Source organism: Babylonia areolata, chromosome 27, assembly GCF_041734735.1.
Source record: "Babylonia areolata isolate BAREFJ2019XMU chromosome 27, ASM4173473v1, whole genome shotgun sequence".
NCBI classification, from domain to species: Eukaryota; Metazoa; Mollusca; class Gastropoda; order Neogastropoda; family Buccinidae; genus Babylonia; species Babylonia areolata.
This window is the reverse complement of record NC_134902.1, coordinates 30,163,393-30,190,581: the sequence shown is the minus strand read 5'-3', so window position 1 is coordinate 30,190,581 and position 27,189 is coordinate 30,163,393. Positions and strand designations below refer to the sequence as shown.

Sequence of the window (27,189 nt, the reverse complement as noted above, 5' to 3'; positions counted from 1 at the left end):
GGATGCTATTCATTCTGATCAAACGATAAACTGAGGTCCTGTGTGCATCATGCACTCAGCACACGTTAAAAAAACCCACAGCAACAAAAGAGTTGTCCCTGGCAAATTTCTACAAGAACAAAAAAAAGGAAATTTTCTATCTAAAATTACGTTTAAATAACATACTTACCGTGACCCAACTAGTGCAGACTCCGGCAGGGGTCTGACATTCCTGTCCTGTGCAAACTATCCGCCCATGCGGAGCAGACGAAACTACGGCCGATAACCTCCCGGAAGTAGGTAACCTCCCCTTTGTCCCGCTGGTTATCGCCCTCTTTTTCCGGCAGCCATCATGACTCCTGTACCTGTGCTCTTCATACGGCTAAGTTTTTTCGTATTTTCTGTCTGTCTCCACATTTACAGGAAAACAAATTAGCTTGAGTTGTCCATCCTGATCACAAGGAAAGATGTAGCCACTGGAGTTGTCTATCCTGATCACATGAACAATGCACCCACTGGAGTTTTCTTCTTTATTCTTCTTCCCCCTACACAACCAACATCCACTTGCAGTGCGAATTTGTCGTAGTAGATGCATACTGGGTATTTTCATGCTTCAATACCCACTGACATTGACATGGATCATGGAATCTTTAAAATCGCATATTAGATCTTTTACATGCGTGAACACACAAAAAGAGGATCACACAGGCCAGCAGACCTGGGAGATCAAGGAAAATCTCCACCACCCTATACCCACAAGTTACACTTTAACAGAGGATCGAACTCAAAATCTTGGGTCGAGAACTCAGCCCTCTTAACCGTTTAGCCACCACACACTGTCCTGGTCACATGAAAGGAAAGATGTAGCCACTGGAGTTGTCTGTCCTGATCACATGAAAGGAAAGATGTAGCCACTGGAGTTGTCTGTCCTGGTCACATGAAAGGAAAGATGTAGCCACTGGAGTCGTCTGTCCTGGTCACATGAAAGGAAAGATGTAGCCACTGGAGTTGTCTATCCTGGTCACATGAAAGGAAAGATGTAGCCACTGGAATCGTCTGTCCTGGTCACATGAAAGGAAAGATGTAGCCACTGGAGTCGTCTGTCCTGATCACATGAAAGGAAAGATGTAGCCACTTGAGTTGCCCCCCACCAGGACGTTCTGGGAGGGGTGGAACTGAACCACGCTGCACACCGAGGACAGAATGTCCCCCTGGAACTCGTGCAGCAAGCGACCGTCGGCGCCGAAGGCCTCCATCTGCAAAAGCACCAGCCATCCACCCATCTTGACATCTGTCACCCTCTGTTGCTGCTGTTGTTGTGCCTTTTGTGTTTTTTGTCTGACTTTTGTTGTGGTAAATTGAAGGCTATGGTGCTTGTGCAATATCAACATTTTTTTCTTTGTTTACTTATGCTTTTTTTTGGGGGGGGGGGGGGGGGGGGGGTCCTTGAAGATGCAGTGCTTGTACAATGTAAAGGCCTTTTTGCTGTTGTAAATCCACGGTTATGGTGCTTGTGCAATGCAAACCTTTCTTATTACAGTTGTTTTTGTTATATAGATTTAAGGATGTGATTCTTGTGTGTAAAGAATTACTCCACCCTTCCATTTTTTGCTGTAAATTAAAAGTTATGGTGCTTTTACAATGTAAACACTTCTTTTTCTCCTTTTGTTTTCTTTTAAGAAATGATGCTTGGAGGTTAAGGTGCTTGTACAGTCAAAATGTTTTTTTTATTGTTGTTGCTCTTCGTTTCTTGCTTGGTTTTGTTTCTTGCTTGGTTTTGTTGCTGTAACTAAAGGCTATGGTAATTTAACAAAATTACCGTAATAAAACTTTGCTGTTTTTGTGGTTCTTGTAAAATAAAGGCTATATAAATTTGTACAATGTAAAGGCTTTTGTTGCTGTTTCAAATTGGAGGCTACAACAATCTAAAACCACCACAATTCACTAAATCTGGGACACAGACACGCACACACATGCTCGTGCACGCATTCACACCAACGTGCACGAACATGCACGTGCACACACACTTACACAAGCACATACACACACACATGCACATAACACACACACACTCACGCACACACACAGACACACAAACACACAAAGTGTGGGTCACCTACCCTGCGTGGCGACTTCATGGAGCCCACAAAGAATACGTCCTCTCTAGCAGGATGCCAGACAGCACGAAAAGGCGTCAGCCACCGACCAGTCTTGTTGTTGTGACTACACAGACACATACACACACACAATCAATTCACAATGCACATTTTACACAGTGTACATGCCTAACACTTTGCTTTTGTCAGAGACTGACATATGCTTAAAGCTTACAGTTGGGCCAGTAACAAAGTGAAAGCTGTAAAATCAATGGTTTCTTCATGCCACTGGGAATTCATTTACAGCTTTATCTTTTGTTGAGGACTATGACCCTGAAACGAGGAGGCAAGATTGCATCTGGTTTCGTCATTCAATCCTTCTTTCATACTAAGGGCATCTGGTTTTGTTATCAAGTCATCTTTATTCAAAGTACATCCAGATTTCAAAAAGTCCTATTTATACTAGGGACATCTGGTTTTGTTCTAAAGTCCTTTTTACACAAAAGAACATTTGATCTTGTAAAGTCCTTTTGATACAGTCAAAAGTATAGACAAAACTCTTTTTTTTTTCAACTTTTTTTTTATAGTGAAATACATCTGGTTTTGTTCCAGTCCTTATCAGACAGTCAAAACGCATCTGGTTTTGTTAAAGCCCTTTTCATAAGGTCAAAGGACATCTGGTTTTCTTAAAGTTCTTTTCATACAGCTAAAACACATCTGCTTTGTTAAAATCCTTTTCATACAGTGTTCTTTTCTTTTCTTTCTTTCTTTTGCGTTCGACAGCTACGCAGTCAGGGTCGAAGTCCGAGGGATGCCACAAACTCGGACGTCCGGCTACCATCCCCCAGAGCTTGGTGTTGAGGTCAGCACCCCAGGCCAGGACTGCTGCCGCATCTTCTCATACAGGGGGCAGTCTTGGAGAATATGGGATAGGGTTTGGTCAGCCTAGCTGTAATCACATAGGGATGTGGCTGCCACTCCAGTCCTCTTCAGGTGTGCTCGCAGGCCGCAGTGTCCTGTGCGAAGGCGGTAGATAGCTAGTCTGGTGTCTCCTCTCCGGTGTCCTGATGGGATCCTGGTGTGCCTGGTAGCCTCCGTTCAGGGTGACCCAGCCTCTTCGGAATCTGCTGCGGAGGAGTGTTTTGCTTCCTCATACGTGACAGGAATGGTTGGCTGTGTGAGCTGGCTTCCTTCCTTAGCAAGGTGGTCTGCACGCTTATTGCCTGGGAGGCCTACATGTGCAGGCACCCACTGGAGGGTCGTTGGGGCTGTTTGGGTAAGGGTTGCGAGGGAGGCCTTAAGGGACTGGATCAGTGGACCAGGATCAGGGGAGTCAAGGGCCTGGAGTGTGGACATGGAGTTAGTGAAGATGGAGATGCTGCCAAGGGGCTTTCCACAGGAGGAGAGGAATTCTGCTGCTGTTTTAATGGCCAGGACTTCAGCTCTGAAATTGAAACAGAGCTTTCCTCCAGGGAGTGCGATGCTGCTGTGCTCTCCATCGGGAAATCTGATATAGACACCACTGCCTCCGTTGTATGTGGCTTCCTCCGCTGATCCGTCCGTGTATACATGGGTCCAGGAGCTGGCTGGGTAGGACTCCTCTATCATGGCCAGAGTCAGGATCTTGAGAGTAGCTGGTTGCTGGCATTTGGTGGTGATGCCAGGAACTCTGAGGCTGATGGTGGCCTCTATCTCTTGGTCGAGCCTCCAGTCAGGCAAGGCAAGGTCAGTGCAAGACTCCCCTTTTGCTGCCAGAACATTGCTGTGCTGTGCTCTGAGTGCTTTATACTGGTGGTTGAGGATCTGACGTTTGAGACAGTTCTTGGTGGGCTGCTCCAGTCTGTGGTGTAGGTGGTGTGAGGGCAGTCTTCTGCGCTTCTCTCCCTGCATCAGGACTTTCAGACGTGTCTTCTCACCAGGGGCTCAACATTAGCAGTTTTCTCCATGTCATGGATCGGTGTGGACCTCATGGCTCCAAGTATGAGGCATAGTCCCATATTTTGGACTTTGTCGAGCCGGTTCTTGTTGGTTTTGGAGGCTGTGCCCCACGAGGTTGAGGCGCACTCCATGATGGGTCTGACCCTGGCGAGAAGCCTGCTGTCTGCTCCCCAAGTCGTCCTGGCCAGATTCTTCAGCAGGGCTAGCTTGCGGATGCCTCTCCTCTCCATCTCCTCAATCTGGGGCCTCCAGGTCAGGCGGGTGTCCAACTTGACGCCAAGGAATGTTGGTATATCCATCTGGGGCAAGACCTGTCCCTGGAGCTTCAGCTTGACATGCTCGTTCGCGGTGGAGAGAGAGAAGAGTGTTGCGTTGGTTTTTGTGGTGTTGAGCTCAAGACCCCAGTCTTCTGTCCATGTAGCGATATTGCTGACGACTTCCTGAAGTTGGTAGGAGGCCGTGCTGGTGTGTTCAGCAGATGTCCATACTGCCAGGTCGTCTGCGTGCAGACTGTTGGAGACGTGCTTCGTGATGTTGTCTCTGATGTCATTGATATACAACAGAAACAACTGATGTCATTGATATACAACAGAAACAATGTTGGGGAAAGCACTCCTCCCTGGGGGACACCCTCACGTAGCTTGACCTTTCTGCTGTGGAAGCCGTCTAGTTTGACCCTTGCGGTCCTGCCGAAGAGGTAGTGTTGGATCCACATGTACATCTTGCTACATACGCCAGCTTGGAGAAGTTTCAGGATGAGGCCCTCCTTCCACACTTTGTCAAACGTTCTCGACAGGTCAAAAAACACGGCCAGTGTCTTCTTCTCCTGAAAAGAGTTTTCGATGTCCTGGACAAGGAGGGCTAGTTGATCTTCTGTGTTGCAGAATTTTCTGCAGCCGGTCTGGGTAGGTGAAAGGATGTTCTGTGTTTCCAGGAGGAAGGTGAGGCGGTGGTTGACCATTCTTTCCAGCAGCTTGCCGACACAGTTTAGAAGGCTAATTGGTCTGTAGCTGTGGGGGTCCTTCTTGTTCTTTCCCTTCTTTGGGATCGGGATGATCTCTGCCTCTTTCCAGATGGAAGGCACAACTCCTGCTGTCCAACTGTAGTTGAAGATCTGAAGCAGCACTGTTCTGGATGCTGGTCCCAGGTGCTTCAGCATGTCGCCAGTGACACCATCAGGCCCCGGAGCTTTCTTGGGCTTCAGCTTGCGAATGCCTTGTTTCAGCTCCTTCATGGTTAATGGTTCGCTAGTACAGCTGTCATCTATGCCATGTGGGTCTGATGTCATAAGTTTCGTGGTTTCCTCTCGTACCTGCTTGATGCGCTGTCTGGACATGTGGATCGTACTCTCCTCTCAGTACAGTTCCACAAAGGTGTTGGCTGCGGCCTTTTCTGTTTTCAGCTGGTTGTCCTGCTCGATGACGGTCTTGCCTCTGCTGGAGTTGTCATCATTCAGTTTCTTTGTCAGCTTCCAGAGCCCATGCATGTCTGTCTCCATGTTCAGGGAGGATGTCTTGTCTTGCCAACTCTTTCGTGTTGCTTGCAGCTTTTCCTTTATGGACGCAGCTTTCGCTCTGTTGTGTGTCTCTACATTATCGTCAGTGGGGGAGCTCTCCATCGTGTCCCTGGCTTCACTGAGGGTCTTGTGCAGGGTGTCGAGCTCAAGTGTCCAGTAGGGACGGTAGTTCCTGCGTTTGCCTCATGGAATAGCTGCCTGCGCCGCGTCTAATACTGCCTTATTAAAATTCTTGGCATTTTCGTTGATGTCTTGGTGCGACAGTGTCAGTGCTGAAGTCCTCTTGTCTGCCTCGTGCTTGAAAAGGTCCCAGTTTGCCTTCTTGTAATTCCAGCTTGCTGGGAGCCTGGTGGGATGGGTTTCAAAATGTCTCTGTACTGTAATGATCACTGGCCTGTGGTCGCTGCCTCCAAGCTGGGGCGACACCTCCCTTTGGGCAATGCTATGGATGTCGTCTGTTGCGAAGGCCAGGTCAGAAGTGCTTGTGGTCCTCCATGCTCGTGAGTAGCACATAGGTGGATCTTTTGGACTGTTTATGAGGATCAGCTGGTTACTGATTGCCCAGTTTTCCACATCTTCTCCCATCTTGTTGAGATCTTGGTAGCCCCAGCTGGGTGAGTGGCTGTTAAAGTCTCCTGTGATGATCCAGCTGTGGGAGTCAATGAGGATAGAGTCAAGCTGTATTTGGTTTGTAGGTGAGTAGACATTGAGGACTGTCACTGACGTGCCTGGCAACACCAACTTGACTCCCAGAAATTCTGTGTCGAGATCAGCTTGACCAGAACTCTGGGTCTCTGCTGCTGGGTTGTTGTTTCTTACCAGGGTAATGAGGCCTCCCTTTGGTCTGTTCTCTCGGTCTTGTCTGAACAACTCGTAACCTCTTATGAAAAAGCGGTGAGTGTTCTTGAGGCGAGTCTCTTGGATGCAACATACATCGATCGCATTTTCACGCAGAAACCGCTGGAGCTCAACCTTCTTGCGCTGTACTCCTTCGCATTCCAGTGGACGATACGAAGTGCTGCTTGCCCATGTGCTCCAATCTGTTCTCCCCAAAGAGTCTGGGAAGGATCGCGTCCTGTGGTCGGTAGTAGTGGATGGGCCCCTTTAAGGCTGAGGGCCCAGCACAGTCTCCCCCTGGCCATTGTCCAGGAAGACGACACCACATTGGTCTAATGTTGTCTGTGTAGCCATGTGTCATAGAGTGCGTGCTCAGCCGGTTTTGACTAGATCACGCCCCTAAGAGAGGCCACCGTGGTGCCTGTTCTGGTAACGGTTTACACTTGGCCGGGTTTTCTCTTGGGAGTTTTCCTTCTCTTGGAAGGACTGCCTGCTGAGGCTAACAGACTCCATCTGCCTGGGTTTGAAATCAGAGTTGTCCTTCTCCTAGACTATGTGGGTCCACGGCACCTTATTCCATATCATTTGGTGCAACCCCCAAAGGGAGGGCTCCCCCATCCACCACCCGGGGGACGCACCCCTACGCCGTACAGTCCCAGTGCGAGGTTTCATACAGTCAAAACACACCTGTTTTGTTAAAGTCCTTTTCATACAGTCAAAACATCTGTTTTTGATCAAGTCCTTCTCATACAGTCAAAACGCATCTGTTTTGTTAAAGTCCTTTTCACACAGTCAAAACACATCTGTTTTCGTTCCTCTTAATATCACCCTCAATCCACTGACCTCACGGTTTTGGCACGCGTCACTTCTCCGCATGAGGAGGAGCAGTTGTAGATGCTGCCCATATAGAAACAAAGCAAATTAAGGACCTCAGACATCAACACTTCAAAACATAACAGACCTGGATTGCCCAACCAAACTTCACATTCAACCTCAGACTTAGTGATGATGCTACCTCCAGCAGCCATCCTTCCACATGCAATATTTTCAGTCCGCGAAAACACTGCAGCCTTCCTTCATCTGAAACCATTCCTTGCTACCAAAACGCAACACCATTCATTTCTCTAGACAGAGTTAATTATAAGCTTCTGGGATTCTTTGAAAGAAAAAAACATACTTTTAATTAAACTGTCGAGACAAAGTTAACCACATACTTTCTTTTACATTTATAATGACTGCATTATGTTGCCATGTAATGATGATGCAACCTTCACTAACAGTACAGAAAGTGACTTTTTTTTCCCCTACCCCTCTCAGGTGGTCAATAAAAATCATGAAACTGAAATAAAGCATGGTGTGAAGAAATTTACCAGACATACCCACACAGACAAACATGAGGGGAAGGTTGACACAGTTGTACAACTCTCTCACTGTGACTTTTCACACAAACAACAAAAATTGTCCACTCTGACGTACTTCAACGTGTCATCTGCACTGCAGGACAGAATGTGTCGGCCTGTCAGGGGAGAGAAGTAGGCGCTGGACACAGCCCGCCCGTGTGTCAAGAAATGCAGAGGTTTGCTCCCTTTAGAACTGAGTTTCCTTAGGTCCCACACTGAAACTTTCCTGTTATCAAATGGAGTGATCAGAATGACGAGTTGTATATATATATATGCTTTCACCAAAAACACAACAGATCAGTTTAAAACTCTAACATACCATCACATACTCTGACCACTATGACAAGAAAGAAAATGTCCAATCATTAGACGACAGAGAATATATCAACAAAATTCATTATGCTCATGAACAAAAAATAAACTGTTTTTGTTTTCTTAAATAATGATAAAAGCTATAGTATAAACAAATGAAAAATAGTGCATACTGTTACCATGAATGCACAAAATAATTACTGGCCCCACACGAACTTCAAGCAAATAGTGTGTTTGCACAAATCAGAAATTCAAAGGACTTTTTTTTCTTTTCTTTTTTTTTAAACAAATTTTTAAAAACTTGTATAAAGCTGGTCATGATGGCCACATTATCAGTGAGAAAAATGACAGTGGATTTCAGAGAGAAATGTGTTGTTTCTCTATTCCTTTGTTTTGTTTCGTTTCCATTTCAGGCTTATGGTTCTCATGACCCTGTGAAAATTTACATCCCCACATAAAACCAATTCATTTTACAATCATCATCATCATTAATGCATGACCATCCTCAGCATTTACTTCCCCACACCAAAGCATTTACTTCTCCTACTACTATCAGTATTATCATTCTCATCATTGACATTACCACACTCATTATCATTTCCTACTATTAAATCATTAAATACTACTAGTACTGTCATTGTCAGATCAAATTCATCATCTTCACTGTTTACTTCCGCACCTTGATTCATTTGATATTACTTCAGTAAACTACAGCACAATCTCTTAATGTGATCATCACCTTCACTGTCATTATCATCATCAACATTGCCATCTAGCTACTACTACAATTATCATCATCCTTGTAATCATCAACAATCATCCCCATCCTTTACTTCTGCACACTAAACCACAAACTACTTTAACAATCATCATCATTCTTGACGCCATCAACAATATCATCACATTAATAAGAACCTCCTTGTTCTTTGCTGCAGCACACTAAGCCATCAACTACTATTATCACTTTCTGTCATGATCGCATCAACATCACCATCCTCGTCAATTCCTTCAGCACATTCTTCATTATCATCATCAACTTTGTGATCATCACATCATCAAAATCATCCTCGTCATTTACTTCCACATACAAAAACCATCACCGTCATTATTACATCATCATCCTAACTGTGTTACTTCTCATACTTGTCATTACTACAGCAATCATCATCATCCTTGTCATCATTAACATGATCATCACGTCCTCGTTACCCTCCTCATCATGTAGTTTCCTACTTACTTTTTTTTTCTTTTCTTTTTTTTTTTTGCTGCCCTATCCTCTAAATGGCATTACTATCAGGCCGCACTTACCAAGTCCCCCATACACAGCCGCACACAAGTTCATCTGTCACAGCCCCAGCATCAGCAGTACACAGGGACAACTGATGTTAGGTCACCAGGAGGCCACACACCGGAGGAGAGTTCCCCTCATTCTGTGTCCTTTCATGCCCCCCTGTGGACCTCAGTTTCTACCCCCTCCCATTTCCATACTGAGGGCTGAGTCCTGTCAGAACAAGTACTACACAACACCACCAAGGAGACTCGGCAGCAGTGCGGGGCCTCCTCTGGTGTGTGGCCTTCTGGCAACCAAACTTAAGTTCCAAGTGGAAACTAGCACTGCGACAAACGAGCCCAGGCGTGGCCGTGTATGGGTGGGAGGGGGTGGGGGCAGTGTGGGGAGTGACGCCACTGAAACAGTGCAGATAATGGGGACAGCAACAACAACAACAAAAAGTCCCCCCCACACTGACGAACACACAGAGGTCAGCGCCTTACATGTCAGTGCCAGCAGTGATGAAGATGTTGGGACAGGAGGGGTGAACGCTGACTGTCCTCAGGTACTTGTCACACACTCTGTACACCTTCTCTGCCCTCTGCCTGAACGACACAAAAGACACAACAATACTTGATTTTTTCTATAAGAGAAAAATTGTAGACATGTTTGCTGACAAAAAGGCAACATACATAATATCTAATTAATCAATCAGAACAGCTGACAACAAGGCCACATAAAATCAAATTGATTAATCAGAAAAATGCAAACATCCTTTTATGACATCAAGTAGCAAGCTGAAAGAAAATCAGTACAATAGTATCTGTAGCTGAGACCACACAACATCAAAGCATCTGTTCAACCAGCCATTGCTTTATCACACACTTGGGCCTTGATGTCTGCAAGACTGCAAACTATTGCAGGTGTGTCTTGTTTATGTGTGTGTGTGTGTATGTGTGTGTTTAAAGTGTGTGTGTTTTTATGTCAGCATTTGCACACTGGTGGCAGTGTGCATGCATGTGTGGGTTCATAGGTCACAAATGTGTGTATCTGTGCAGGTTCGCTTAGCGTGGCCCATTTTTGTTCTCGTTTTAGTCCTGTCATTTCCTTTCTTTGTACCTTTGACAGGATTTTATCAAAATAGCTCTTATTTTTCATTCTAGATTCATATTTAACAAACATGGGAGAAGAAGAGCTATAATAAACAGAAGTGAACATGAGAGTCGCAGCCCAAGAAGGAGGAGGAGGAAGAAAACAAAAAAGACAGCAAAGAAGATGATGATGATGATGATAATGACGACGATAAAGAAGAAGGAGAAGAAGAAGGAGACGAAAAAGGAGAACAGGAAGACAAGCTTTAATAACAATAAAAGAAGCACATGTGAATGAGGGAACTGCAGCCCAAAAAGAAGGCGGAGATGGAAAAAAAAAAGACAAAGCAAACAAAGGTGATAACGACGATGACAATGAAAAATGATAATGACAAAGGAGAATGAGAAGAAAAATAGGAGATGAAGACGAACAAGGAGAAGAGGAACAGTTTACATAGACACAAGTAAAGCACGGAAGTCACAGTCCATAAACACAGAAGATGGAAGGAGAAGAACAAGAACAAGAGAAGCTCATCACCCCGGCGTGCGTGTGTCCAGAACGGCCACGTCCCCTCGGAACTGAGCCAGCAGCAGGGAGGAGGGAGACAGGAAATCAAAACTGCGGAACAAGTCATCCTCCTCCTCTGGCACCGAGTACAACTGCCACACATACACATGCACATGCACACACACACACACAAACATGCACACACACATATATACAACCATGTGACTGTGATACAAAGGGGGCATAAAAAGAGACAGAGAGTATACGTGTGTGAATTAGTGTATGTGTTGTGCATGTGTGTGTGTGTGTGTGTGTGTACGTGTGTGTTGTGTGTATGTGTCATGCCCCTGTGTGTGTGTGTGTGTGTGTGTGTGTGCGTGCGTGTGCATGTATTAGCTATTCAATAAGGCTTTTTTTTCCTTCTCAATATACACACTGTTCTGTCAATCTATTCTATTTTTTCGACAGACTCGAACACTGTTCTGTCATGCAATTTTGTTTTCTCCATATATCAAGCACTTTGTTCTATCATGCAATTTTGTTTTATAAGTTAATTCAAACACTTCATTATGGGAACAAAAACAAACTCAGCATGCACACCCCTAAAAAAAACGAGTGTGGTTGCAAAACTCCCATACCCATTCATGTGTACAAGTGACAGGGGTTGAGCAATGAAATGGCCTCTCAGAGGACAGCTAGGCTTAACTCTCTCCATACGAACAGCAAAAGAGACGACGTTAACAACGTTTCACCCCAATTACCACCATCAAAATATTGCAAGCGGAAGGCTCTTGTACTGAAGAGGTGAATGTTGACAAAGAATACCACAATTCTGACGACCGAAGCTAAAGGTTGGGTCATTGAGACACCCACTGAACATCCGAGGGGTCCGTGTAGAGGAGAAGAGAGGACTGGCCATACTGAGTGAGTTAAACGACTTGATTTGATCTGCTTTGATTTGATCTGATTTCATGCTGGCAACCATAGTTCCAATTTGGGGTGTACACATGCTGTTTATTTAACAATGCTAGTTGTTTACGTGCTTCCCATTAAGCACTGACAAGACACAGAACCTTCAGAACGAAAAGTCTGCTGCATTTGTAACTACTCTGCTACTGCTGCTCTTGTTACCGTACCTCTTCAAAGACCCCCCTCTCGATGTGTCCGCTGCGCAGAGTGGCGTCGTAGCTGCAGGTGTAGACAGTGTGAGGGGCGCTGGGGGGCACCACGATGTGACCAATGGGACGCGAGTGGGGTCGAAAGGTCACCACGCTGGAGTCCTGGTTGGTGGCACTCTGTGCATAATGGAGCAGACTTTTTTTTTTTTTTTAACTGCCTTCGTATAAAACAACAACAAAAGCAATGATAACAAACAAAAAAAAAAAAACCTACTTAATGCTTTTTAAGAATATAGCACTTTAAAAAAAACAACACATGATGATTCTAAATCTAAGGTCAAACATTAAAACAAAAAAAACATGATGATTCTAAATCTAAAGTCAAACATTAAAACACTTTCACATGCAAGCATACATACTTTACACATGTATAAACTCGCACTAATACATATTTCCTCACTCTCACACACACACACAAACACACACACACACACACACACAATACACCGCACCATACCAGTCTCACCCAAGTCTACAAAAAGAAACAGGTGTGCAACAGTTTTCTTTTCAAAGTGGCATCTTCAAATTTCAACAAATGAAGAATAGGATTAAGTACAGGTTACGCCTCCCTTCAAAAAATCAATTCTCAACAGAAACTGTCTCACTGGTGAGAAACGATTTCCACATATATACGTTAAAATTGTACATGCAAGAGAACGCAGAAGATGCAGCCCACAAATACTGATGAAGAAGAAAAAGATGAAGAAGAAGATGGCAAAGAAGAAGAAGAACTCACAATATCCCAGAATCCCAAGCGGCCCCACTTGTCGCCAGCCATGGCCAAGACACGGTCGTTGGCAGGATGCAGGGCGACGGAGAAAAGTCGGTCTTTGCACGCCTTGGCCTTTGTGCTGATGCTCATCTTCTTCATGTCCGAAACAAACCTGGAAAAACAAAAAGACAGTGTGAAATGTATTGTTATTCTCAGATTCAAAGCCCACCAAGCAAGAGTGTGAATGGGTGGACAGGTGAAGCTGTGTGGGAGTGTGTGAGGGTATGGGGTGTGAGTTTGTGTTTGTTACACACATTTTTGCACAAATGTGTGTGTGTGTGTGTGTGTGTGTGTCCTGCATGTGTATGTGCTATTGTGTACAATGTGTGCATGTGTTGTTGTTTTTTTGTGTGTTTTTTTTTTGTTTTTTTTTTTTTTTTTTTGGGGGGGGGAGGTGTATGTGTGTGATGTGTGTGCCGTGTATGTGTGTGTATGTGAGTGTGTGTGGGAGTACAAACAGTATTTTCCTTTTTTTTTTAATTTTTATTTTTAATTCCTTCCTGGACATACAAGAAGCTTACTTGCGCGTGTCAGTCTGTGCTTACTAATTTTGTATGTCCCAGTGTGAACAGTATTTCAGTTTCACTAAGTTACACTATAATCTGTCTTCATTAGACAGCACCGTGAATGGGCACAACAGGTCAAGTACTTTCAGCACTGGACGTTCAATCTGAGGGTCCTGGGTTTGAGTCCCTGTTGTGGTTTTTCCAGCCCTGGAAATGCTGCTCTCATTTTTACAAGGCTTTTCCAGACCTCCATGATTGTGTGAACTGTGGAGTGTGTTTGTGTCAGAGTGTGAGAGGCAAAGGAGGGAGAGATTTCACTGTAAAGGTTGTATTATATCCTGTATCTGACATGTGGAAATATTTATGTGCACATTCAAAATGGGGGTTTTGGTTGGTTTTTTTTATTATGTCGCCTGATACACTTTTGATATCTATCTATGTAAATAATTATTCAATTACTGTCTGAAGTCCACCCCTCCCTCCATCCCCCTCACTTTCATTTTGATTTAATTTGTTGCTTTGCGAGAGTGATGCATTCACTGGTCTTGAGTGATCTGCTGCAGTGGTGTGCAAGGATGAGGTGAATGAGGAGCACCACAACAATTTCCTGTCTGTGAACATTCATACAATTGTACCTCTTTTGTCTTCATCTCTCTTCCACAGAGCTGTTGAGGACAGACAGGCGGAGGAGAGTGGTGGTGTTACTTCCTTACTCACCTGGCCAAATCCTCGGAGAGAGGCTTCCATTGACAGCGGTCTTTCGTCAGGCCCGACAACGCGCTGGCCACAATCCCATAGTCTTCCTCCGCACTCTCCATGACGTCCACCATGTTCACGGGCCCAGCAGGAACCCTTGGCTGAAACACCACATCAAAGCCGGAAGGGTGATGCATCCATTTGTTTCCAGTTTCATTTTCTTAAGGTGTCACTGCCTTCAGTCAAATCCATATATACCAAACCACATCTGCTAGGTAGATGCCTGACCAGCAGCATAACCCAACGTGTTAGTAAGGCCTTGAGTGCATGCATATATATATATATATATATATATATATATATATATATATATATATATATATTCGTGGACCTACCTGACTTGATTTCTTCAATTAATTTTGCCAGAGGACAACATTTTTGCTGCCATGGGTTCTTTTTCAGTGCTTTTAGTGCATGCTGCACAAGAGACCTTGGTTTATCATCTCATCCACATGACTTCATGCTCTGTTTGATTTTTCAGTCAAAGCTGGCAGAAAGGGTGAGGCTGTGATTTGCACCCATACCCTCACGGACATTGTATCGGCAGATAAGCATCTTAACCATTCTGCCACCTTCCTCTGGTAGTTGACTGGTGTTACAAAAACCACAGCTTTGTTTTCTACCTTCTTCTTAACCAATGAAGAGTTGTAAATTAAAAGTCACAATGACCTCTAACCTGAAAGGTCAGAGAGGGGAGGGGTGCGGATAGTGGCAGAGATTTGAAAGGTCTGTGTGTGTGTGTGTGTGCGTGTGTGTGTGTGTGTGTGTGTGTGTGAATGTGTGTGGATGGGGAGAAGAGTAGGATTTGGGAAGATGAAACAAATAAAGAAACGAGAAGACGAGCCAGATCATCATTCATCCTGACAAATTTTCAACAACTATACAAAAATCAGTGAATGAAGCGCCCTCAGTCACCAACTGTTCCCTGAGTGTATTTCAGAATTTTTGTTCTGCTTTTGCTGCCCCCTCATCTGCATTCCTTCAGTACCATAACCCCCATCCCCTTCATCCCAGTACCCCCCCCCCTCCCCCCACCGGCACACATACACTCACACACAAATGTTGAGGATCAATCATTCTTCTCTCTCTTTCTATGCCTCAGGTGCATGCAAATCACAGAGGACATTATTTACTGTTCAACTTTTGTGTGTTTTCCCAATAACTGCAGCATTCGACGGGCGCAATAGCCGAGTGATTGAAGCGTTGGACTGTCAATCTGAGGGTCCCGGGTTCGAATCACGGTGACGGCGCCTGGTAGGTAAAGGGTGGAGATTTTTACAATCTCCCAGGTCAACATATGTGCAGACCTGCTAGTGCCTGAACCCCCTTCATGTGTATATGCAAGCAGAAGATCAAATACGCACGTTAAAGATCCTGTAATCCATGTCAGCGTCCGGTGGGTTATGGAAACAAGAACATACCCCAGCATGCACACCCCCGAAAACGGAGTATGGCTGCCTACATGGCGGGGTAAAAACGGTCATACACATAAAAGCCCACTCGTGTGCATACGAGTGAACGCAGAAGAAGAAGAAGAAGAACTGCAGCATTCTTTTACATATAAGTGCTTACATACCTCTGGGTTTTTTGGAATGCAGCAGCGCATGTTGCAAATGACATTTTCAAGCAACTCCAATCTCAGTCGCTCCCAGATGCTTGCACATAACACACTTTTTTTGTTTGTTTCTTTCTTTCCCTGTTCTTCTGACCATTCAGTTGTTGCGGCCGTCAACTCACATGCTCGTTGACAAACGGTTCCGGTTCTGGCTCTGGCGGCAAAGGCTGACCGGCAGGATCAATTCTCTGGATGCGTAAACTTTTGCGTCTGGGCAGCACCTCTGGCGTCTTCCGCTCTCTGTTGGATCAGTGACAGCACTGACACTCTTGTCTTCTGTACTATTTATCATTCTGCTGCACTGTAATATTGTACTGTATTGTTATTTATTGGATGGTATCGTATTTATCTTGTATTATTATAATGTATTGTATAACTCAAGTGATATTATTCTTATTCTCATAGCACTGTATTGTATCATTTTGCAGTGTACTGAATTATTTTTCATTGTATTGTACTGTATTACATTGCATGATATTGTATCATCATACTGTATCGCACTGCATTAGTGTCATGTATTGTATCATTATATTTCTTTTTTCTAACAACAGATTTCTCTAAGTAAAATTCAGGCTTCTCTTCCCGGGGAGAAAGTGTCACCATGCATCATCCTTTTCTTTCTTTTCTTCTCTCTGCACAACTATGTTTTTGGACTATCAGTATTTTTTTTTATTTTGCCAGGGACAACCCTCTCCTTGCTGTGGGGTTTCTTTACGTCAGCTTAGTACATGCTACACACAGAACTTCAGTTTAGCGTCTGATCCAAATTACTAGCACCCAGACCACTATCCAAGGTCTGGTGGGGGGGGGGGGGGAGCAAAAACCCAGTCTGTATATGGAACCAATGGGAACAGCACTCTGATTTCGACGTCAGTATATTACAATCCATTCTGACCTAAAATTGTCATCTTTTCCAAACAAATTTGACATTAGTTACAGCAAGACATTAATACTATAAATACCTGTTCTGCAAAAATGCTGTTCTCTTCAACATTTTTTTTTTCCAGATGTTGTAAATCAAAGCATCATTTTTTTTTATTCAAGAGCAAAAGAAGTTCCTGCCAAGTTAAACTGCAGTTAATAACATAAACAAAAATATATATACAGTTAAACAAAATAATTTTTTAAAAATCTATTTGCCCATCTGTATACAAATCCAAATTCTCTCTCTCTCCCCCCCTCTCACTCTAGCGCATGAATGCACGCTCACTCTCACTCACACACAGGGAAGACACTGCACAGTGGCATGGACAGCAACCAGAATTTCACAGAGAAATCAGTTGTGACACAGAAGTAATGCAATACAATAATAACTCCCCTTAAAGCTACAGATATTCATTCAGTGCATCTGTTCTCTAAATGCCTCCTTTTCAGGATATGTATATTAAGTGGGGACATGGCAGTGCAGAAGAGACCGAAATGATGATTTTTCATGATTTGGGTTTTTGATGGATTTTGATTCTTGAACATCTCTTCTATCATATGCATAAGTTTTTCCACTGTAAAGATGTCTTTAACAATGAAAAATTGCCAATAAAGATTGCTTGCTGAATCATGAAAGTGTTTATAGGAAATTTTCTTCCTAAAATTACGTTTAAATAACATACTGATAGTCAGACCCCTGCCGGAGTCTGCACTAGTGGGTCACAGTTAAGTATGTGTACGGTAATTAAATAATAATTATTGTTTAATTTCGACACAAGTCGTCAAGTTTCTGGCCTTGACAACATACCTTGGACTTGCTCAATGATGAGTAAACCTACAACCATGGGACTTTGCATGACTGTTTTGTGACATGTTATTGAAGTTTTGTCACGAGTATGTATGAAAATATTCTCTGGGTTTTAATGCATAGCAGTTCCAATCTTTTTACCCATTGTAAATTTTGAGGATTTCACAATACCCAAAATTCCAAAAATTCATAAAAAGTACAATAATTGAAGAATCAACACAATCTCACGTGAAAATGAAGATAATGTCATTGTGTATCAAGTCCACATAACAAAGTGTCTGCATGCACCACATGGACTACAAACCCGGTTTCTTTGATATATTGTTTGGCGGCCATAGCAACAGGTATTCACAGAAATCTAAAAACACTTTTTTTGTGATCCACAAGTGATGATACACCTAGTAGACAAAAAAAAAGAGAGATATAGTCAGAGAGAAAAAAAAAGACATTATTTGACTGTAGTGTCTGGCCTTAAGTAATGTATGTGAGCCCTACACAGTACAGCATATTTGAAGAAGAATAAACCACTGTATTTTTCTGTACAGTACCAAGTTCTATAATACTAACATGTATTACGCTGCTGTATGCAGAAATGTATTACCTGTAATATGGCTTTATCACACTACACTACACCTTGTTGCAATGTTTTATGGCTTATGCCAATCCCTTCATTCTTACCATTAGAAACAGATATCAAAGTAAGGAACAAACTGAAATTTTCATCAATTTTCAGGAATGCACAATATTCTTCTTTCTGATTTAACATGACGTAACTGATAGAGAATCTGCACTTGCAGACAAGGTGCTAACTGAACTTTTCCATTGTATGGACTTGTGAAGATCATTCACGATCTTTCCTGAAGATCTGACAGTGTCAACTTTTTGTTTTCTCGTGGTGAGAGTTTACTCAGTATGTTCATCAGTCGCATACTTTTGCCTTTGACAGCTAGCCATCTTTTCACTTGAACACCCTTTCTCTTCAATTCGGCTCATGCACAGCTGGCTACAGACACATGTATATGTGCACACTGTTTGAGTTACAATTTCCCACCTGATGTAATGTAAGTCCACCTGTCAAAAGAGCGTCCCAACTCTGTTGTTGTTTTACACAAAATACATGATTTGCAGCCTTAACATAAGAATAGTAAATGTTTCCGATATAAATACAGCTAATCCGGGATAGTAGGCATGTATGAATCGTGCACAAAAAATGCTGACTGGTAGATCTTAATATAGCAACCATGGAGATACAGCTCGAAAAGCACACTAAAAAAAACAATCAAGGTGTAAGAACAAAGGGAACAAGAACAAGAGGAGGAAATCTGCCTGATCTGAAACTCTCTGATCTCAAGTTCTGTGCCATGGCAAGGGTTCGTATCTATATGGATCTATCAATTGAGGCATTGCATATTTGCTTCATTTCTTCTTTTTTTTCTCTCTCTCTCTCTCAAAGCCCCCTTCCCCTCCCAACATCCACCATCTCAACCGCTTCCCACAACCAGTGTGTGTATCTGTGTGTGTGTGTGTGTGTGAGAGAGAGAGAGTGTGTGTGTAACGGTGTGTGTGTGTGTGTGTGTAGTATGTGTGTAGTGTGTATGTGTGTGTGTGTGTGTGTGTGTGTGTGTGTGTGTGTGTGTAGTGGTGTGTGTGTGTGTAGTATGTGTGTAGTGTGTATATGTGAGTGTGTGTGTGTATATGTGTGTGTTTTCATGCGCGCATGCATGTGTGTGTGCATGTCTGTGCATATATATGTGTGCTGAAATGAATGAATACATAAATCACCATGTAGTGAACAGACAAAAAACCAGTGATGAGAACAAGAGGTTTAACTGTTCAGGCACACACAGTCAACACAGTAACTATGTAGACAATACTGCGTCACTTTTAACACTCAACTCACCGTTTCACAGAAGATTTGGGAAACTTCTTCTGAGCACTCACATGAAGGCGTTCTTTAGCCTGAAAGGCAAAGAGGTGGATTGTATGGAAACCTTCAATGTTATCTGAGTGAGTGGCAAATCCATGGTCATAGCAAATGAATCAGGCAATGTCATGGGCAAAACATTTGAAACATAAATATCCCTTTTCTAGCTGGGATATTTCACAACAAAAAGCAACAAACGCTTGTCCAATGCTCCCAACAAAAAACAACCAGCTGACAAGTCAAAGATTTATCATCACTGCTCCTTACTAAAGTATGACACAATGAGCTGTTAGGCCTAGTCTAACCTGACTGTGTCACATATCACCAAAAAAGGTAAGGTCTAAGCCATCAGGGCAATGAATTCATATCCACTGTGTCTTTGGCTTGGCAAAGGAAAGCAGGGCCCAATGATCTCCTTCACTATTTTAATGTCTTTGGCTTGGCAAAGGAAAGCAGGGCCCAATGATCTCCTTCACTATTTTAATGCCTTTGGCTTGGCAAAGGAAAGCAGGGCCCAATGATCTCCTTCACTATTTTAATGTCTTTGGCTTGGCAAAGGAAAGCAGGGCCCAATGATCTCCTTCACTATTTTAATGTCTTTGGCTTGGCAAAGAAAAGCAGGGCCCAATGATCTCCTTCACTATTTTAATGTCTTTGGCTTGGCAAAGGAAAGCAGGGCCCAATGATCTCCTTCACTATTTTAATGTCTTTGGCTTGGCAAAGGAAAGCAGGGCCCAATGATCTCCTTCACTATTTTAACTTATCAAGTACCCATTCACACCTCAGTGGAGCGACAAAAATCGGAGTACAGTGCCTATCCCAAGGACACACCACCAACCTTTAACAGGGCCTTGAACCCTGATCACTGGCAACGATGGATCAGAAGTCTACTGCCAAACCAATTCCACCACTATGCCTGCACACTGTCTTATCTACTTGACGGTACTGAAGCAGGATTTCCTCACTGGAATCTGACAACCATGTGACACATAAACTGGATACAAGATTTCTGACATATTCTGACACTCTTAAATCTCTGTGTGGTGTGGTGTGATATATGCTTTCATGCATGCATGCATGTGGGAGTGTGAGCACGTGCGTGAGGCTGTGAGTGAGTGCAAGCATGACTAAAGTGTGTGTGTGTGTGTGTGTGTGTGCATGCGTGCGTGTGTGTTGCAGGTGCACACAGAGGTTTCTATCTCACCTTGTCAATGCCCAGCATGGAGAAGAAAGCCTGGTTGTCCCTCAGGTTCCTCTGCCTCATCTCCTCATAGTCCACCTCCTCCTGGTGACACAAACAAGTTAAGGTTGAAGTTCAATGTCCCATTGTCTCTTTACACCCATTAGGGCAGTGAATATATATCCACTCCATCTAAGGCACAGGAAGGCACGGGCCCTCTCCTCCTGCCATTCTAACCTTCCCCAACCAAAGTCCGACACCCCTTCACAACTGGGTGGAGGGAGGAAAATGGGAGTTAACTGCCTTTCCCCAAGGCCACTACAACAAGCCAAAACAGGACCTCGAACCCTGATCACTGGTGAATATTGGACATGAAGTCCAACGCCTTAATATTTCTGCCACAGCGACTCACCCAAGACAAAGAACACACACACACAATTAAATAAAACAACAGCCATGAGAGTAATGTTAAAGAGACTCCGGACATAGTGGAACCTCTTATCACCAACCCTACAAACCCCCCTCTTCACAAGCACCCTGAAATGTTGTAATGGACCGAGCTCTTAGCCTGCTTCTGATCAGTTTGAAATCCTGAGAGTCCTTGGGGGGCCCATGGACTCTTTCTAACTTAATTCAAGGGGGAAGTCAAAGGGACTCTTTTTACCATATTTCTAACACTGAGTTCCACAGATTTTTTACCAAATTTGTAGTCTCCCAGACTTTTTCAATATTTCTACAGGGAGTCCCACAGACTTTTACCATATTTCTACAGAGTCCCACATATTCTTTTACCACGATTCTACCGGGAGTCCACAGACTTTAGCCTGAATTATTCAAGGAGTCACACTGACACTTTAACCATAATTCTACATGGGGACCTATGGTCTCTTTTTGCCAGAATTCTAGGGCGTCCCAGACTAACATAAAAAAAGGTCATTTAAATGCTGCTCATTCTTCCAAACAAATCTGCATTGCTACACACATGCAAAAATGTGCATACCTTCCAATCATAATCATCTTGGTTTCTGGGCCAAATAATGATAAAGGGAAAGAACTCTTTTTCAGAGCAGACAATCCTAGAGTCATGACTCACACTCTGATACAATATCATACCCTTGGTATATGTTTGTACCACACGGTTTTAGAACATCCCAAGTGCCCAACTAATAACACGAAGTGTGTCCTTTCCTTACACAAAGAATCAGGGATATAAATTTCTGTGATATCAGAAGCCCCGTCTTCCACTCGTGTGCTGTGAAACCTGCCGTCCCACGGGCTTGCTATGTGATGCCATCTTATGACCTCGAATCCTCACCTTTCAGTTGCAAATTCTGCTCTATCAAAGGATATGATGGGAAAGATTTCATCAGTTTTCAGTTTCAAGGAGGTGTCAGAGCATGCATTCAGATCCATGAACGCAGCACCACATCTGCTGTAAACTACAACAAAGGTTTCATCACATTCCATCGTCCTGCCCCATTTGTTTCAGAAAATGCCAACATTATTTACTACTCTCTCTCTCTCTCTCTCTCTCTCTCACACACACAGGCTCATAAACACACACCCACACAAAAATACCCACACACACATGCACACACACGCACACATGCACTCTCACACACACTGTGATTTCATGCACACACAAATACGTGACGAGTTCAAATACAGACTTAACTTATACACACATCTCTGAAAGTTTTGTGTTTGCTTTTGTTTTTTTCAAACAAGAAGCAGAGAACGGACAGTACCTCAGATTCTGAAGACTCCTCCTTATCAGACTCTTTCTCCACTTTCAGCAGCTTGGCTGGAGGATCCACAACAGCCGGTGAGGATTTCCGTTTCCCAGAAAGGACCTTCAGTTCTGTGAAGCAGATATTCTGCTTCATGACGTCTGGCTCCACCTTAATACCCTTGATGTCCTCTTCCTTCTCTGTCTTTTGCTGTTCAGGCTGAAGGTCTTTCTTCATCTGCAATATTTTTTTTTTTTTTTAATTAAGAAAAAAAATAACAGAGCCAATGGTTACATAAAAATTAAAATCTTCATTGTCAGTCTATGTTGGGACATCATATTCACTTGTAACTCTGTGTCTGAGTAGAATAAACGAAATACACAAATCTACATGCATGAGATTTATCTGTACAAGTGTGTCTACCTTCAAACCAAGTTCTGATTTTATTAATTTATATCTTAAAAACATTTCATGGTGAATGATGGATGGATCCATTCCATTCTGGCTCAGTGTTCAGGGCTCAACATTAACAGCTGCTAGACTGCCCAGGGAAAGAAGAACATTATGATGGAAAAGCTATGCCACTGACCAGGCAAGCAATTATCTTTTCAATACCAGCAAGTAATTTGTAGTTTGTTGTTCTATTTTTTTCCCCTAAACATTTTGGTTGCACTCCAGACACCAATCATCAGATAATCTCCAGCAGATCATGTTTTGAATCCTGACAAACTGGGCAGAGTGAAAAGAGAGTTGTCGTGCAGCTCTCTGGCAATTTGCCACTGGTGACAGTCAATGGTAATTTTACTCACAACCCAGTTGAGATATCCTCTTTTCATCCATCAGGAGCACAGAAACTGGGGATCGAACCCAGGACACTTGAGGAAGAACCCAGCGCTCTGCATGATCATTCAGGACCACACCCGAAATTAATAAGATTTTAAAATATAATTTCAAACTTTTCCATGTGAACATCTGTCATCTTAATAACAATCTTTTTTCTTTTTTAATATGACAGATGGTATCAATCCCTGTGTAGAGAACCAGATTGTAGTAGTAGTAGTAGTAGTACTAGTAGTAGTAGTAGGGACTGGCATTTTTGCCTTTAGGCCTCGCGGCCTATAAACGTCCCCTCTTTGTATTAGTATCTTTTTGGTTTGCATTGCATGCTTCATTTTAGATATACATATCAAAGCAATTATTCGTCAAATTTATAAAACATGTTACCAAATTTTGAATCGCAGTCCAGAAAGTTCTTAAAACTGTTAGTATCTTTTGCAAATTTAACTGACGGTGGTAATGAGTTCCACACGTTAACAACATGAATAGAAAAGTTATATTTTCTTTTGTAAGTGCAACATGGTTGAACAAACATTTTTCCTTTAGAATTTCTTGTTATGCTTGATTGGCGAAGGAATGTGAATGTGGAAATTTTAAACTGATCATAATTGCATGAATTTGTACAACTTGTATATGTCCAGACCCGCTCCTGCCTGAAACCCCTTCGTGTGTACACTGATGCAGATCAAACAGGCATGAACAATAGCTGAAATTGCAAAAAAAAGCCACGACATTGAATGATTGATACAATATATAGCCTGTATACACCAGACTACACCCTGACTTCATCAGTATGCTGAACGATTACAGCCTTGAACAACTTGTGGAAGAATCTACTAGAGAGGAAAACACCCTGGACTTAATCATCACCAACAACCCACAGCTGATCCTGCGAGTGGAAGTCCTTCCTGGGCTGTCTGACCACGCCACAGTCTACTGTGAGGTGGTGGTTTACACCCAGAAGAGGAAGCAGGCACCGCGCTCCATTCCACTGTACAAGAAGGCGGACTGAGAGGGTCTCAGGAAGTCCATGAACGATCTCACCAACACCTTGGAAGAGATGAAGGACACTGCTACTACAGAAGAGCTGTGGGCTTGCTTCAGAGACACTCTTCATGCAGCTGTCAAGCAGTTCATCCCCCACAAGCAGGTCCGTGTCAAGGTGAGCCAGCCCTGGATCATCCCAGCCCTACACTGACTCATCAACAGACAAAACCTCATCTTTAAGATGTGCAAGCGAGGGACAGAAGACCTGAAACAGCAGAACAAGCAACTCCGAAGAGAGGTCCAGCGCCAACTACAACGAGCATACTGCTCCTACCTCAACAACACCGTCGACGAAGCAGACTCCGAGCAGGCAGCCAAAAGCAAGTGCTTCCAGTCATACGTAAAACACCTTAAGTCGTCCAATGCCGGTGTTGTGCTGCTGAAGGAAGAAGGCAGGTTGGTGTCTGACCCAAAAGTACAGGCAGACATCCTGAACCGCCAGTTCCAGTCTTTATTCGGCAGCGGAGAGACTCAGAGACTTCCCAACCCCAGACAAGGTTGACATTAACATCCAAGGGGTGAATATGCTCATCAGCAACCTGAAACCTGGAAAAGCACCAGAACCTGACAACATCAGCCCGAGGATCCTGAAGGAGCTGGCAAGCGAACTGGCACCAGCTCTTACCATCATCTTCCGTCTTCAGTCAATACCGGCACCCTACCAGCTGATTCGAAAACTGCCCATGTTACACCAGTGTTCAAGAAAGGAGAGCAATACAACCCGGCAAACTACAGACCAGTCTCTCTGACAAGTGTATGCTGTAAAGTGCTGGAGCACATCATGACCAGCACCATCATGAACCATCTCAAGCATCACGGTATCATCTGTAACCAACAGCATGGCTTCCGCATGAAAAGATCTTGCGAGACCCAACTCCTTGACTTCACCGAGCTGTTTGAGAACATGGAGAGCGGGAAGCAGACCAATATCTTGGTGTTGGACTTTTCCAAGGCATTCGATAGGGTCAACCATAGCCTCCTTTCTCACAAGCTCAACTACTACGGTGTTCAAGGAGAGATCAACACCTGGGTAGCCGACTTCTTGAGAGATAGAAAGCAGGCGGTGATTGTCAGCAGAGAGCATTCTGGCTTCGTCCCAGTCAGGTCCGGAGTCCCACAAGGCTCTGTTTTGGGGCCCTGTCTGTTCCTGATCCACATAAATAATCTGCCCGACATCCTGACTATGAGATCACGCCTGTTCGCAGACGACACGGTGGTCTACAACATGGTCACTTCTCCAGCAGCCCAGGCCCATCTACAACAAGACCTTAACCAGCCTGCTGCGTGGGAGAAGAGATGGGACATGGCCTTTCATCCTGGAAAGTGTACCACTCTGCCTGTGACCCACAGCATGGACCCCCTCCACTTTGACTACTGTATGCACAGCCATATCCTGGAGACCATCACCAGCACTCAGTATCTAGGCGTCACCATCTGCAGCAATCTTAGCTGAGGCATGCACATCAACCACCTGTGCAACAAAGCCAACAAGACCCTAGGCTTCCTGCAACGTAATATCAAAGTCAGCTCCAGGAAGATCAAGGAAATGGCCCACAAGTCCTTCATGCAACCCATCCTGGAGTACGCCAACAGCATCTGGGATCCACACACCGAGCAGAACATCAGCAAGTTTGAAGGGGTGCAGCGCAGGGCAACCCATTCCCTGATGAGGCGCTACCACAACACCTCTAGCCCCACCGCCATGCTTGAAGAACTGAAGTGGCCCAGCCTCCAGGGCAGACGACGTACAGCACGCCTATCCATGCTGTACAAGATCCACAATGACCTGGCAGCACAGAAGGCATCAAAGCCAGCCTGCGCCATGCAGAACGCAGTATAGACAGCAGGCGTTCCTACCCCGTACCATCAAGGACTGGAACGAGCTACCCCAGGATGTTGTGGAGGCCAAGACCATCGACACCTTCGTGTCTAGGGCTTCCCGTCTCCATTAAAAGCCACGCCCAGGTTTTGGGGGGGTGGGGGGGGGGTTCTGCAAGTGCGGACCCCTTGCATAAGTGACAGAGTAATCAACTAGCTGATTGTGGTCGCTACCAAGAAGATAGGACACTTTCAATAGCTGACTGCACACAAAGAGCTGCATTTCTTAACTTCTTTTCATTCAGAATTTTTTCAGTTTCTGGCATCAAGAGGAGCGAGACAGGAGATGAGATGGTACGTTTACCGACTGATTAACAACAGACTTACAGTACACCAGTGACCGCAAAAATCAACTTTCGGTCTCTCAATGTACTGGACACTTGACTGTTTCTGAAAACAAAACAAGACAAGACAAAAAAACATTCGACATCAATCCTCTCACTCCAAACCTTTTCGTGATTCTGAGTTGAGATCGTCTGCAAAGGCACACGCGAAGAACTCCTGGTTTTTCTCATCTTCGAAGACGGAGTTCACGACCACTTTTTCACCAAGCAGAGAAAGGTAGTTGTGTAAGCAGCCGACGTTATGTATCCTTCCCGCGAAATGAAGCAGGTCACAGTCCCCGGATATAAAAATAGATGTGAAAGGTCACAAACCTGCTGAAAACGAGGTTTCATAAGATGTCAAGGCCACAATGTATCCGAATACCAGACAAAACAGGAAATGTGCAAACAGCATGCAGATCAAAACGAAGGCAGTGCTGAGGTTTGGGGTCAGGCAGAACAATATCATGAATGTGTATTGTGTGTGCGTGTGCGTGTGTTTATGTAAGTTTGTGCCTGCCTATGTGTGCGTATGTGTTAGGGTAGCTGTTAGATACACACGTATGTTAAAATGTATGTATGCAGCGTGTGTGTGTGTGTGTGTGTGTGTGTGTGTGTGTGTGTGTGGTCACATTTTGGTGTGTGTATATAACATAGATATGATGTTTTATGTTAGCAAAAGCGTTTTTGTAATGCACCTAGAGCAGATTTCTGGATAGTGTGCTATATAAGTATCCATTATTATTATTAAGACAACAATTACC

General features: G+C 43.9%; 1 protein-coding gene across 1 annotated transcript; it reads right to left on the bottom strand.

The window, feature by feature from the left end:
• Window positions 1-444: 444 nt before the first annotated feature.
• Window positions 445-26,705, bottom strand: LOC143301335 (WD repeat-containing protein 76-like). The gene is made up of 14 exons (XM_076615552.1): window positions 26,552-26,705; window positions 22,359-22,577; window positions 20,635-20,715; window positions 19,407-19,465; window positions 15,897-16,014; window positions 14,121-14,260; window positions 12,862-13,009; window positions 12,084-12,242; window positions 10,978-11,099; window positions 9,852-9,953; window positions 7,843-7,992; window positions 7,210-7,263; window positions 2,100-2,202; window positions 445-1,235 (listed from the first exon to the last, which is right to left on the bottom strand). The coding sequence occupies exons 1-14, from the start codon at window positions 26,615-26,617 to the stop codon at window positions 1,089-1,091; spliced, it is 1,668 nt and encodes a 555-aa protein (XP_076471667.1). The 5' UTR covers window positions 26,618-26,705; the 3' UTR covers window positions 445-1,088.
• Between the last annotated feature and the right edge of the window lie 484 nt (window positions 26,706-27,189).

Coding starts and splice junctions, on each gene's coding strand:
- LOC143301335 (XM_076615552.1), bottom strand. CDS start 26,617: ATGAGAAAAACCAGGAGTTCTTCGCGTGTGCCTTTGCAGACGATCTCA. Junction 13,010..14,120: donor CTCTCCGAGGATTTGGCCAG/GTGAGTAAGGAA, acceptor TTGTTTTTCCAG/GTTTGTTTCGGACATGAAGA. Junction 9,954..10,977: donor CTGGACACACGCACGCCGGG/GTGATGAGCTTC, acceptor TGTGTCGTTCAG/GCAGAGGGCAGAGAAGGTGT.